Genomic DNA, 15,378 nt, shown 5'->3' on the forward strand with positions numbered 1-15,378 from the left:
ATTTCAAATGAAGGTTTGTGGAATAAATGCTGAATTTTTATCCCAGAGTGAATTTCATGCTAAGTGAAATGAGTTATTTCAGCACGTTGTTGCTCTTATTTGTTAATCGTTTATCTTGGAGCCAAAAGGCAATTAAAAACAGAATTATTATACAGCTGAATTCAGAAGTTTACATACACCAAAGCCAAATACACAAACTCAGTTTTCACAATTTCAATCTCAAGACATCAGCCAGGAAGTTAAAGCTCAGTCGCAAATGGGTCTTCCAAATGGACAATGACCCCAAGCATACCTCCAAAGTTGTGGCAAAATGGCTTAAGGACAACAAAGTCAAGGTATTGGAGTGTCCATCACAAAGCCCTGACCTCAATCTGATAGAACATTTGTGGGCAGAACTGAAAAAGCGTGTGTGAGCAAGGAGGTCTACAAACCTGACTCAGTTACACCAGTTCTGTCTGGAGGAATGGGACAAAATTCCAGCAACTTATTGTGAGAAGCTTGTGGAAGGATACCCAAAACATTTGACCCAAGTTAAACAATTTAAAGGCAATGCTACCAAATACTAACAAAGTGTATGTAAACTTCTGACCCACTGGGAATGTGATGAAAGAAATAAAAGCTGAAATAAATCATTCTCTCTACTATTATTCTGACATTTCACATTCTTAAAATAAAGTAGTGATCCTAACTGACCTAAGACAGGGAATGTTTTCTACGATTAAATGTCAGGAATTGTAAAAAACTGAGTTTAAATGTATTTGGCTAAAGTGTATGTAAACTTCTGACTTCAACTGTATGTCAAATCAGACATTTGGACATAAAAAAAAACACATGCAACACTGAAAACAGCTCTACAGTCTGTTTATTTAACATACTTAAATCCAATAAAAAAAATACAAAAAAGACAAACACTGAAGACTCAAATCAGCAAAAGTTTCTTATAAAGGTTTTAATACACAAAGATACCAAATCCTGTTTGCTTTCAAAGAAAATACATGAATTTCAAGTCTCGTCCAAGTGTGTGTTGGTCCTGATGTGTTTTAAATGTTTGTTGCATATCTGCAGCGGCACAATAAACGTCTGTGCGAGCGCGTTCAACTGAACGTGAACACGATTATTTAAATACTGACACAAACTGAACCGATTTCACTTAAAAGAAATAAAATACCAGTTGCGTTCAGTCCATTTTCAGCAGCACACATTAATTGCTCTTCTTGCCCCGTTTGGCCTGCAGCGCCGCCCTGGTGGCCATCTCAAAAACCTCCCGCACGCCATGTTTCGTTTTCGCAGAGCACTCCATGTATCCAAAGGCAGAGATTCTGTTGGCCATGTCGCGGCCCTCCTCCAGTTTCACGGGCTCCTGCGGGAGCGACATGTACAGTAAAAACATAGTAAAATTCAACTGGACTAATAACACAATTATAACACATGCTAACAATCTGCTCTGTGACGCTTCAGTTTGAGGAAACATCTGCAAGACAAGTCAATGTTTTCATTTTGTCAAACAATATCTAATATTCATGAAATTTGTGTAAAACACAAAACAACAGCTGACACCAGGAAACCTACCGCAACAATAGTTTTGGTGGGAAACAATTGTGTATTAACTGTCAGAGCTCGCTAGTCACACAAAAAGGTCACCGCTACTTGACAAGATTGCTAACACTTTTGGAACAAATTAGGCAATTTTCCAAGCAATATATATTTTTTGTTTTTATGTTTACAGACTTAAAAATTATTAAATCCCATGAAAATGTTGTGTCATAAATTTGACGATTTTTCAAAGCATAGCAAAAATGCCACATTGGGCATTTACGGTCAAATGTTTTATTTTTTCACAAAATGAAGCAGATTTAGTAAATCACAGATAAACTTTTTCAGATGATTTTCAGCTGTTTGTTGTGCTTTTCTGTCATTAAAAAAAGTTGTTTTATGGTATTCATGGTATATTAAATATATTACATAACATAGAAACTGTATTATAAATATTTTATTAAAACAGCAAATATATCATCAATATCAACTTCTCATTAATTATAAATGTCACATTTCTGCACTGTTCATGAATTTTCCCTAACTGCTTGTAATAAATTATTTTTAATGCAATTTTGTGTGTTGAAACGCTGAATTCTAAAAATACAAATACTAACCGGACTATATTAAAGGAATATTCCAGGTTCAATACAAGTTCAGCTTAATCGACAGCATGAACACGAATCAATTCTGGTTTGATCTCCACACAGACACACAGACAGACACACAGACAGACACACAGACAGACACACAGACAGACACACACACAGACAGACAGACACACAGACAGACAGACACACACACACACTCACAGACAGACAGACACACACACACACAGACAGACACACACAGACAGACAGACACACACACACAGACAGACACACACAGACAGACACACAGACAGACACACAGACAGACAGACACACAGACAGACAGACAGACAGACAGACACACAGACAGACACACAGACAGACACACAGACAGACAGACACACACACACAGACAGACACACACAGACAGACAGACACAGACAGACAGACAGACAGACACACAGACAGACAGACACACAGACACCTGCTTCATCTTGAAGAGTTCACGGCGAGTGTGTTCATCATTCCGCAGGTCCTTCTTGTTGCCCACCAGGATTATGGGAATGTTTGGACAGAAATGTTTCACTTCTGGGGTCTTTTTCTCAGGAATGTTCTCTGCAGATGACAGAAGGACAAAGGTCAGATCACTGAGTGGCTGTGAGATCTGTGTGAGGGCAGATGAGACACAGTGGAACTCACCGAGACTGTCGGGACTGTCGATGGAGAAACACATGAGAATGACGTCAGTATCAGGATAAGAGAGTGGCCGCAAGCGATCGTAATCCTCCCGACCTGCCGTATCCCACAATGCCAACTCAACCTGACACACACACACTACTGAACAACACACTCATATCTCTGACATATTAAAAACAAGTTTATAAACGTTTTACTGTAACTGTACGACCGTTATAACTGATTTAATCAAGTTGATCTTGGATTCAGCGAGATCATGTTACCATGGTGATTTATTTAATGTATTCAGTTGTAGGTTCAGTGACGCCTGAATGATCTCGACTTGTTACCTGTTTCCCGTCCACTTCAATGTTGGCCACGTAGTTTTCAAATATGGTGGGCACGTAAACCTCCGGAAACTGATCTTTACTGAAGACTTTGAGCAGACTCGTTTTCCCACACGCGCCGTCGCCCACAATCACCAGCTTCTTACTGATGGCAGCCATCACTGCACACACAAACATTCAGATTATATTCATCTGTCAATATAAATAAATAAACCCATGAGGCCTCAACACACACAAGGACAAGACGGATGCGTCTACAATACTGAAAATACTGTCAGAATAAACTGATATAAATAGAATCAATGACGTGACGCTCACTTCTTTCCCCAGAATAAATTATTCAAAACAATGACTTGAATTCAGCTCTTCTATGATGAACGTTTCAATTAGTCAAAAATGCCATGTAGTGTAACTGTCCAGAGACAGTACAAAATAATATTGCTATTAATGATATTACTATTTGAAAAACTTTAACAAAATCACGTGGTGTAACTGACATGTAGCCTAGCTAAACATTTAATTTTATCCGTTGACAAAAACCATAAAACAGAGAGAGTCAAGACTTTGTGTGATGTTAAAATATATATCTAATATTTAGACATTTTTATGAAAAGGCAAATTTTCTTCAGGTCATTTGGTGTAACTGTGAGAAAACTTCTTGATCTTCTTGACTCACAAATTCATGATATTTATACATACCTTGAAAAATATGTTTGAGAACATCTTTTAAATTAATAATTAAGTCACGTACACTTGTGTATTCAAAATACAAGTTAAGTATTTTAACACCACTTGACATTGTACATTGTTTATAATCCATATATCTCGAGTCACATGATGCCATGCAAGGATCGGACGTGTGAACGGCAAGCTCTGAGCACTTTGCTAGTTTTAATACTTTTATTGACATAAACCAGTGAGATTCGATACACTCTGTTCCATAACTGTTCTAGGAGGACAATGTCAAAGAATTCAAAATCCTCTGGCTCTGGAGACATTAAAAGACACTTACGTGCTCAAGCCGACACCCCTGAGCAGGCCGCAAGCCTTAGTCAGAGATGTGCAGGAAAAGAGATGTTGAAAATGTCAGCAATGCTGACAAAGGTCGTTGCTGACTTGGAGGATCTTGTTGTGATATGTCAATCGATCACTGCCATTGAGACGAAATTCACAGAGGTGGTTACAAGAGTGGGGGATGTCGAGTAACATATCGATTATCTGGAGTCATCTGTGAGGGAATTATCTGCTAATCCGCTAGCAACCAAGGTGGATTTGGAGTGTGTCTGGGAGAAGTTCGAGGACATGGAGAACTGTAGCTGGCAGAATAACGTCCATATTGTTGGAGTCCCTGAAGGAGTAGAGGGACAGGATACGGTGAAGTTCCTGGATGGGCTCCTTCCGAATCTGCTCGACATAGCAGGCCATAAGCTGCAAATCGAGAGAGCTCACAGGGTTCCTGCTCAGCGATCCGCAGAGGGAGACAGGCCCCGATCAATTCTGACCAAATTTCTGAGATCATCCGATAAAGATCTTGTGTTACGCTAGGCGAGGAGGAAAAACCACAGCATTTTCTTGTTCCCAGACTTTGCAAAATCGACAAGAGAGAAACGTGATAGATTCAAGAAATGCAAGAAACATTTACATCAACGGAAGGTTGCTTTTGCACTGATATTCCCGGCCAAATTGAGAATAGATGCTAAGGATGGCCGTAAAACATTCACATGCCCACAGCAAGCGATGTCCTTCATAAAGTCTTTGGAGTAAGTCATTTGTTTGCACTCATGTTGCAGCCAGTGGCCAGCTCACTGAATATTTGCTTGCCTGTATGAGGAATCTGCTCACTCTTTTCCGCCTTTCGGCTGGAGTTTATTTTGTAGAGTATCACACCTTCAGGGCAGATTTATGGATGAATCTACATGCTCTTTGTGCTTATTCTGCCTATTGTCTGGAGTTTGTTTTATAGATTATCTTTTGCTGTTTAATTCTGTTTCACAAATTTGTATAGAAACAATGGACTTGGGGCCTGGGTAGTTCAGCAAGTAAAGATGCTGACTACCACCCCTGGAGTCGTGAGTTTGAACCCAGGGCGTGCCGAGCGATTCCAGTCAGGTCTCCTAAGCAACCAAATTGGCCCGGTTGCTATGGAGGGTAGAGTCATATGGGGTAACCTTCTCGTTTGTCACTATAATGTGGTTCGCTCTCGGTGGGGTGCGTGGTGAGTTGTGCATGGATGCCGTGGAGAATAGCGTGAAACCTCCACATGCGCTACATCTCAGCGGTAACGCGCTCAACAAGCCACGTAATAAGATGCGTGGATTGACTGTCTCAGACGCGGTGGCAACTGAGATTTGTCCTCCGTCACCCGGATTGAGGTGAGTCACTACACCACCACGAGGACTTAGAGCGCATTGGGAAATGAGCATTCTAAATTGGGGAGTAAAAGGGGAGGAAATAAAAAAAAGACACACCGGACTTGAGCAATCCAATGGCAAGGTTGTCGCAGGGGTTCTCGTAGGTGTACATGTACTATTTGAGTTTGGAGGGACGGACGCCAGTTGGAGCTGTCATGTGCAGGGTTATTGCACACATTTTACTTTTTTCTGTTTTTTTTTTTTTTTTGTTCTGGGGGATGTTCAGGTTTTGATTGTTGCACTAATGTTGGAATGTGGTCTTTATAATCTTGTTTTTGACACAAAATCTTTTTTTTTAATATGTCAAAATGTCAAATGTTAATATGAGTGGATTGTCTCTCTCCACGTGGAATGTGAATGGGTTGGGGCACTCCATAAAAAGAAGGAAGGTTATTTCTCTTCTTAAGCGTAAGAAATATGATATAGTGTTTCTTCAAGAAATCTTTGGGAAGATATGGGTTGGACATGTTTTCTTTAGTGCTGGCTTGAGTAAGAGCAGGGGAGTCATTACACTGATAAGTAAACATCTACAATTCAAATGTCTCAGATTAAAGATAAATTAGGAAGAGTCATTATTGTTTCAGCTGAAATTCAGGGACAAAGTCTTATTTTGGCTAATATTTATGCACCTAACGTTGATGATCAGGGCTTTTTTATAGATCTTGAAGGGATGTTGCAAACCGCTGGCACCCCTCATGATATAATATTGGGAGGAGACTTTAATCTTTTGATGGACTCAGTCCTTGATCATAGTGAAGCAAAAGTGTGTAAGCCCCCTAGAGCAACATTGACGCTTCACAGGATGTGTAAAAATCTTGGTCTTACAGATATTTGGAGACTTTTGAACCCATCAGGGAGGGACTATAAATTTTTTTCATCAGTCCATAAGATTTACTTTAGAATAGATTTATATATATATATATATATATATATATATATATATATATATATATATATAAATTTGCCCTGATCATCAACGTTAGGTGCATAAATATTAGCCAAAATAAGACTTTGTCCCTGAATTTCAGCTGAAACAATAACGACTCTTCCTAATTTATCTTTAATCTGAGTCCCTCATTTCATCTGTTGATTTCTCAATTGGAAACATTTCAGTCTCAGGTCACTCCCTGGTGTGTTTAGAGGTGTTGCCACATATTAAGAAAAGGAAATCATATAGTTGGCGCTTTAATGTATCCCTTTTGTTGGGGTCATGTGACGCCATGCAAGAGGCAGACGTGTGAGCAACGAGCTCTGCGCACTTTGCTAAGTTTTTAATTATTTTCGTGTTATAATTTGGTGAATTTTGATACACCCAGTTACACATTTGCTCTTTGATGCAAAACATGGCAAAGATGTCAAAATCCTCAGGCTCTGGAGACATTATAAGACACTTACGTGTTCAGGATGAAAGCCCCGACAGACCTACAGACCGGGGACTCGATTTGGATGGCTCGGTGGGAGAAGGAATCCAGCGTCAGTTGTCCAACATGTCGGTGATGTTGACGAAGATTCTTGCTGACTTGGAGGATCTCGCTGTAATATGTAGATCGATTACGGCGATGGAAACAAAATTCTCTGAGTTAGTTACAAGAGTGACTGATGTTGAAAAACAAATCAACTTTCTGGAATCTTCGGAGAGGGAATTAGCCACTAATCCGCCCGTGACCAAAGTCGATTTGGAACATCTCCTTGAAAAGCTTGAAGATCTTGAGAATAGAAGCCACAGGAATAACGTTCGAATTGTTGGAATTCCTGAGCATGAGGAGGGCAGAGATATGGTGAAATTCCTTGAGGAGCTCTTCCCAGGTCTGCTCGACATAACAGGCCACAATCTGGAAATCGAGCGAGCTCACAGAGTCCCAGCTCACAGATCTGCTGAGGGAGAAAAGCCCCGATCGATTCTGGCCAAATTTCTGAGATCATCCGATAAAAATCTTGTGTTGTGCCAGGTGAGGAGCAAAGGGAAGCTCTCTTGGAAGAACCATAATGTTTTCTTGTTCCCGGACTTTGCGAGTTCGACAAGAGAGAAACGCGATCACTTCAAGGAATGTAATAAACTCTTACATCAGCGAAAGATCACTTTTGCTCTGATGTTTCCAGCCAAACTGAGAATAGAAACGAAGGATAGTCGCAAAGTATTTACATGTCCAAATCAGGCAATGTCTTTTATAGAATCAATGTCTGAGTAAACCATTGGATGTTTCTCATGTGAGTGGGTCGACTCGCTGTACTTACTATTGAGGAAGCTGGGCGTCATTTTGGTTACTTTTTGCTTTTTGCTTTGGCTCCGCCGTGCGGCTGGAGCTTGTTTTGTGAATAACACTTTTCCTTTTCCACTTGTTCCCGGCCAGTTTGAGAGTGGACACTACGTATGACCGCAAAATATCTACATGCTCACACAAAGGATGTCTTTTATAAAGTTGACGGATTATGTAAGTCATGGTATATACTTTTATACAGCCTCCGAGTGAACTGACTCGACCATCCGGGGAACAGGTATGCCGGTTTTGTTTATTTTTGTATTGGTTCCGCCTAGTGGCTAGAGCTTGTTCTATTGAATAACACTCCTTTGGAACAGCTGTGGATTAATCTGTTCGTTCTTCGTGCTTATTCCTTCTGCTGGCTGGAGTTTGTTTTGTTGAGTTTTTTTTTATGGGACATTGGAATGATTACGTTATCTGCTGAACTCATAACAGCCGGCTCACTGAACATTGGTTTGTCTGTCTGAGGAATCTGAACGGTTTCATATCAGCTGGAATTTGTTTTGTGGAAGATCACACCTTTGAGACAGTTTTTGTAATCTACATGTTCTTTGTGTTCATTCTTTCTATTTGCTGGGTTTATTTTATAAAGTATTTTCTGTTATATAATTTTGCCTCACAAATTTGTGAGGCAAAATTGAGCAATCCGATGGCAAAGTTGTCGTGGGGGCCCGTGGGCGTTCATGGACCTTTTGAGTTTAGAGGGATTGTCGCCGGTTGGCGCTGTCGTGCGCGGGGTTATTGTGCACGTTTTTCTTTTTTCTGTTTGTTTTGTTCGGGGTTTGATCGTTTCACTAATGGGGAATGTGGTCTGTATAATTTTGTTTTTGACACACAATTTATTTTTTTCTACTATATCAAAATGTCAAATGTTAATGTGTGTACTATCTCTCTCCACATGGAATGTAAATGGGTTGGGGCACCCCATAAAAAGAAGGAAGGTTATTTCTTTTCTTAAACATAAGCAATATGATATATATCTCTCCCTGCAGGAAGCTGAAAAATTTGGGAAGATATGGGGTGGAAATTTTTTTTTTAGTGCTGGCTCAAGTAAGAGCAAGGGAGTCATTATATTGGTAAATAAACATCTACAATTCAAATGTCTCAAACAGATTAAAGATAAATTAGGAAGAGTCATTATTGTTTTAGCAGAAATTCAAGGACAAAGGTTGATTTTGGCTAATATTTACACACCTAACACTGATGATCAGGGCTTTTTTATAGATCTTGAAGGGATGTTGCAAGCCGCTGGCACCCCTCATGATATAATATTGGGAGGAGACTTTAATCTGTTGATGGATTCAGTCCTTGATCATAGTGAAGCAAAAGTGTGTAAACCCCCTAGAGCAACACTGACGCTTCACAGGATGTGTAAAAATCTTGGTCTTACAGATATTTGGAGACTTTTGAACCCATCTGGTAGGGACTATACATTTTTTTCATCAGTCCATAAGATTTATTCTAGAATAGATTTTTTTTTTTTATATCCAAGTCCCTCATTTCATCTGTTGTTGATTGCTCAAATGGAAACATTTTAGTCTCAGATCACGCTCTGGTGAGTTTAGAGGTGATGCCACATATAGAGAAAAAGAAATCATATAATTGGTGCCTTAATGTGTCCCTTTTGCAAAATCCTGATTTCCAACAAATGTTAAAGACTGAAATCAGTGTTTATATGGAGACCAACTGGTCCTCAGTATCCTCTGTGGGCGTGGCTTGGGAGGCACTTAAGGCGGTTCTTACGGGTCGGATCATACAGTATGATCATTCACCAAAAAGTCCAAAGCACGAGAACTCGTGGAGTTGGAAGGAAATATTAAAAGTGCCGAGGCAGAGCTAAAATGCCATTTGTCTTCTGATGGCCTCAGAGAATTGACCCGATTGAAATACAGATATAATAATATTTTGTCACGGAAAGTGGAGTTTTGGTTATTCAGGGCAAGACAGTCATACTTTGAGTCGGGGGACAAAGCAGGGAAGCTTTTGGCTAGATATATAAAGCAGAGAGAGTCTTTTTTTTACCATTCCCTCGGTGAAATCTGCTGATGGTGAAATTTTTACTTCAGCCATTGATATTAATAATGCTTTTAAAGAATTCTATCTTTATCTCTATAGTTCCATATTTTTGTCTACTGATGAAAATATTAGAAACTTTGTGGAACCATTAGTTCTTCCAAACTGAAGACTGAACAAAAAAACTCTCTTGATTCTGAGATAACATTGGAGGAGCTTGACGAGGTAATTAAGTCCTTACCTACAGGTAAGGCTCCGGGGCCAGATGGTTTTGCCGCTGAATTTTTTAGATCTTATTCTACAGAACTGGCTCCACTTTTGTTAGAAGTTTATACTGATTCATTAAAGAATGGAAAGCTTCCGCCAACCATGACACAAGCCCGGATCAGTCTGATTCTTAAAAAGAACAAAGATCCAACGAGTGTAAAAGTTACCGTCCAATCTCCCTGATCCAACTAAATGTAAAAATATTGTCAAAAATTTTGGCTAACCGATTAAGTAAAGTTATGACATCTCTTATACATATAGATCAGGTGGGGTTTATTAGGGGTCACAGCTCTTCTGATAACATCAGGCGTCTCATCAATATCATGTGGTCAGTGGCAAATGATCAATCTCCGGTCGCTGCCATCTCACTTGATGCCGAAAAGGCGTTTGATATGGTAGAATGGGATTATCTTTTTAAGATTTTGGAAATGTATGGGTTCGGGAGTACAATTATTGGTTGGATTAAGTTACTTTATAGACACCCTGTAGCAGCGGTACAAACAAATGGATTAATTTCAGATTATTTTACTCTGGATAGGGGCACTCAACAGGGTTGCCCTCTTTCCCCATTATTGTTCTGTCTTGCCCTGGAACCATTAGCAGCTGCGATAAGAAAGGAGGGTGATTTTCCAGGGGTGATTGCGGGAGGTGTGCCGCATAAGCTTCTGATTTACGCAGATGATATTTTATTATTCGTCTCCGACCCCACTAGATCTATGCCTTGCCTCCACAGAATTATTAATCCCTTTTCCAAGTTCTCAGGATACAAAGTCAATTGGGCTAAATCCGAAGCTTTGGCTCCGACAGCGTACTGCCCAGTAACGGCTTTTCAGCCGGGCGCCTTCCATTGGCCCAAACAGGGCATTAAGTATTTGAGGATTTTATTCCCAGCAAATTTGTCTGATTTAATTAGTGTTAATTTTGACCCTTTAATAAAAAGGTTTTCGAGTGATGTGGGCAGGTGGGCTTCATTACATTTATCTATGATTGGGAAGGTTAATGTTATTAAAATGAATTGTATTCCAAAATTCAACTACCTGCTTCAGTCTCTCCCTGTAGATGTCCCCCTCTCTTATTTCAAGGAATTTGATAGCATAGCGAAGTCCTTCATTTGGAATGGTAAACATCCCAGATTACATTTTAATAAATTACATAGGCCGACAGACAAAGGAGGGCTAGGCCTACCCAAGATTTTGTTTTATTACTATGCGTTCAGTCTCAGACATTTGGCTCATTGGTCACTTCCACCTGAGAGAGCTCCTCCCTGGTTTGTTATTGAACAGGCAGTTTTTGCCCCTATTTCGTCATTACAAAGCATCTCTATCAAACTAATTGGAAAACTTAAGTTACACCCCGTTATTTCGCATTTACACTCGGTATGGACTTAAGTGTCCAGATTGTTTAAATTGGACACTTATTTAAATGTTGCCTCGAGTATATGGCAGAACCCAAGATTGTGTATTGGCAAGTCCCCTTTCTGCTGGCCTGATTGGACTGTGAGGGGGGATGCTACACTCGGTGACCTATAAGAGAGTGGAGTGTTGAGATCCTCTGAGATTGTGTGTGTATTTCTTCAATCCTATTTTTTTTAATCAATAAAATGTTAATATAAAAAAAAATTTGAAAAAAAAAAATCGCGGATAATACAACATTTTTGTTTTGTTTTTTAAAAGTCTGTGTTTAAATAAATATCCTTATTTACGTGGAAATGTGTTTATAGGTGAATAAATGTATTGATATTTGGGTAGCTGACATTTAAAATAAGTGCGCCACAGAATATAAATATCAAATAAAACTCATACAGGTATTATGAGCTCACATTAAATAAGAGACTACATTGAATAATTAAACTTTTAAACATTAAATTGTCACATCACAGTTAAAAAATTAGTGCTTCACTTAAAATATACACTTTCCCTTAAATATTTTCATCTTAAACAGTGAAATCATGGATATGTTACATGTCAACATTCAAACACACATAATGTCTAAAAGTGTTTATATGTATAATGTCAAAGTGTTTATATTCATAATGTCTAAAAGTGTTTACATTTATGTCAAAGTGTTTGTTTAAAAGTGTTTATATTTATAATGTCTAAAAATGTTTATATTTATAATGTCTAAATGTGTTCATATTTATAATGTTTAAAAATGTTTATATTTGTCTAAAAATGTTTATATTTATAATGTCTAAAAGTGTTTATATTTATAATGTCTAAAAGTGTTTATATTTATAATATCTAAAAGTGTTCATATTTATAATGTCTAAAAGTGTTTATATTAATGTCTAAGTGTTTATATTAATGTATAAGTGTTTATATGTATGTCTAAGTGTTTATATTAATGTCTAAGTGTTTATATGTATGTCTAAGTGTTTATATGTATGTCTAAGTGTTTATATTCATAATGTCTAAAAGTGTTTATATTAATGTCTAAGTGTTTATATGTATAATGTCTAAAAGTGTTTATATTTATAATGTCTAAAAGTGTTTATATTAATGTCTAAGTGTTTATATTAATGTATAAGTCTTTATATGTATGTCTAAAAGTGTTTATATTCATAATGTCTAAAAGTGTTTATATTCATAATGTCTAAAAGTGTTCATATTTATAATGTCTAAGTGTTTATATTCATGTCTAAAAATGTTTATATTTAAAATGTCTAAAAGTGTTTATATTTGTCTGAAAGTGTTTATATTTATAATATCTAAAAGTGTTCATATTCATAATGTCTAAAAGTGTTCATATTCATAATGTCTAAAAGTGTTCATATTCATAATGTCTAAGTGTTTATATTTATAATGTCTAAAAGTGTTTACATTTATGTCAAAAAGTGTTTGTTTAAAAGTGTTTATATTTATAATGTCTAAAAATGTTTATATTTATAATGTCTAAATGTGTTCATATTTATAATGTTTAAAAATGTTTATATTTGTCTAAAAGTGTTTATATTTAAAATGTCTAAAAGTGTTTATATTTGTCTGAAAGTGTTTATATTTATAATGTCTAAAAGTGTTTATATTTATAATGTCTAAAAGTGTTTATATTCATAATATCTAAAAGTATTTATATTTATAATGTCTAAAAGCGTTTATATTTATAATATCTAAAAGTGTTCATATTTATAATGTCTAAAAGTGTTTATATTAATGTCTAAGTGTTTATATGTATGTCTAAGTGTTTATATGTATGTCTAAGTGTTTATATTCATAATGTCTAAAAGTGTTTATATTTATAATGTCTAGAAGTGTTTATATTTATAATGTCTAAAAGTGTTTATATTTAAAATGTCTAAAAGTGTTTATATTTATAATGTCTAAAAGTGTTTATATTCATAATATCTAAAAGTATTTATATTTATAATGTCTAAAAGTGTTTATATTTATAATGTCTAAAAGCGTTTATATTTATAATATCTAAAAGTGTTCATATTTATAATGTCTAAAAGTGTTTATATTAATGTCTAAGTGTTTATATGTATGTCTAAGTGTTCATATTCATAATGTCTAAAAGTGTTCATATTTATAATGTCTAAGTGTTTATATTCATAATGTCTAAAAATGTTTATATTTAAAATGTCTAAAAGTGTTTATATTTGTCTGAAAGTGTTTATATTTATAATGTCTAAAAGTGTTTATATTCATAATGTCTAAAAGTGTTTATATTCATAAAGTCTAAGTGTTTATATGTATAATGTCTAAGTGTTTATATGTATAATGTCTGAGTGTTTAAATTCATGTCTAAAAGTGTTCATATTCATAATGTCTACAAGTGTTTATATTAATGTCTAAGTGTTTATATTTATAATATCTAAAAGTGTTTATATTAATGTCTAAGTGTTTATATGTATAATGCCTAAGTGTTTATATGTATAATGTCTAAGTGTTTATATTCATAATGTCTAAAAGTGTTTATATTCATAATGTCTAAGTGTTTATATGTATAATGTCTAAGTGTTTATATTTATAATATCTAAAAGTGTTTATATTCATAATGTCTAAGTGTTCATATTCATAATGTCTAAGTGTTTATATGTATAATGTCTGAGTGTTTATATGTATAATGTCTAAAAGTGTTTATATGTATAATGTCTTAATGTCTATATGTATAATGTCTAAAAGTGTTCATATTCATAATGTCTACAAGTGTTTATATTCATAATGTCTAAAAGTGTTTATATTCATAATGTCTAAAAGTGTTTATATTAATGTCTAAGTGTTTATATTCATAATGTCTAAAAGTGTTCATATTCATAATGTCTAAGTGTTTATATGTATAATGTCTAAGTGTTTATATTTATAATATCTAAAAGTGTTTATATTCATAATGTCTAAGTGTTCATATTCATAATGTCTAAGTGTTTATATGTATAATGTCTAAGTGTTTATATCCATAATGTCTAAAAGTGTTTATATGTATAATGTCTTAATGTTTATATGTATAATGTCTAAAAGTGTTCATATTCATAATGTCTACAAGTGTTCATATTCATAATGTCTAAAAGTGTTTATATTCATAATGTCTAAAAGTGTTTATATTAATGTCTAAGTGTTTATATTCATAATGTCTAAAAGTGTTCATATTCATAATATCTAAAAGTGTTTATATTTGTCTGAAAGTGTTCATATTTATAATGTCTAAAAGTGTTTATATTAATGTCTAAGTGTTTATATGTATGTCTAAGTGTTTATATTCATAATGTCTAAAAGTGTTTATATTCATAATGTCTAAGTGTTTATATTCATAATGTCTAAGTGTTTATATTCATAATGTCTAAAAGTGTTCAATGTCTAAAAGTGTTCATATTCATAATGTCTAAGTGTTTATATTCATAATGTCTAAAAATGTTTATATTTAAAATGTCTAAAAGTGTTTATATTTGTCTGAAAGTGTTTATATTTATAATGTCTGAAAGTGTTTATATTTATAATGTCTAAAAGTGTTTATATTCATAATGTCTAAAAGTGTTCATATTCATAATGTCTAAAAGTGTTTATATTCATAATGTCTAAAAGTGTTCATATTCATAATGTCTAAGTGTTTACATGTATAATGTCTGAGTGTTTATATTCATAATGTCTAAAAGTGTTTATATTAATGTCTAAGTGTTTATATGTATAATGTCTGAGTGTTTATATTCATAATGTCTAAGTGTTTATATTCATAATGTCTAAGTGTTTATATGTATAATGTCTGAGTGTTTATATTCATAATGTCTAAAACTGTTCATATTTATAATGTCTAAAAGTGTTTATATTCATGTCTAAGTGTTTATATGTAT

The 15,378-nt window shown here is 35.2% G+C and overlaps 1 protein-coding gene across 2 annotated transcripts in view; it reads right to left on the bottom strand.

The window, feature by feature from the left end:
• Positions 1-844: 844 nt before the first annotated feature.
• The window catches only part of LOC127439001 (rho-related GTP-binding protein RhoA-B-like), a 16,582-nt gene continuing 2,048 nt past the window's right edge, over positions 845-15,378 (bottom strand). Inside the window, exons 2-5 of one of the 2 annotated variants that reach the window (XM_051694970.1) lie at positions 3,149-3,306; positions 2,823-2,943; positions 2,608-2,738; positions 845-1,360 (exon numbers count right to left, since the gene is read on the bottom strand). In XM_051694970.1, the coding sequence (XP_051550930.1) occupies positions 1,202-1,360; positions 2,608-2,738; positions 2,823-2,943; positions 3,149-3,304 (567 nt within the window). In that variant the 5' untranslated portion in view covers positions 3,305-3,306 and the 3' untranslated portion in view covers positions 845-1,201. The remainder of the gene's footprint in view (positions 1,361-2,607; positions 2,739-2,822; positions 2,944-3,148; positions 3,307-15,378) is intronic. The other variant, XM_051694971.1, reaches the window with a different exon arrangement.

Source organism: Myxocyprinus asiaticus, chromosome 50 (genome assembly GCF_019703515.2).
Source record: "Myxocyprinus asiaticus isolate MX2 ecotype Aquarium Trade chromosome 50, UBuf_Myxa_2, whole genome shotgun sequence".
In the NCBI taxonomy this organism is placed as follows: Eukaryota; Metazoa; Chordata; class Actinopteri; order Cypriniformes; family Catostomidae; genus Myxocyprinus; species Myxocyprinus asiaticus.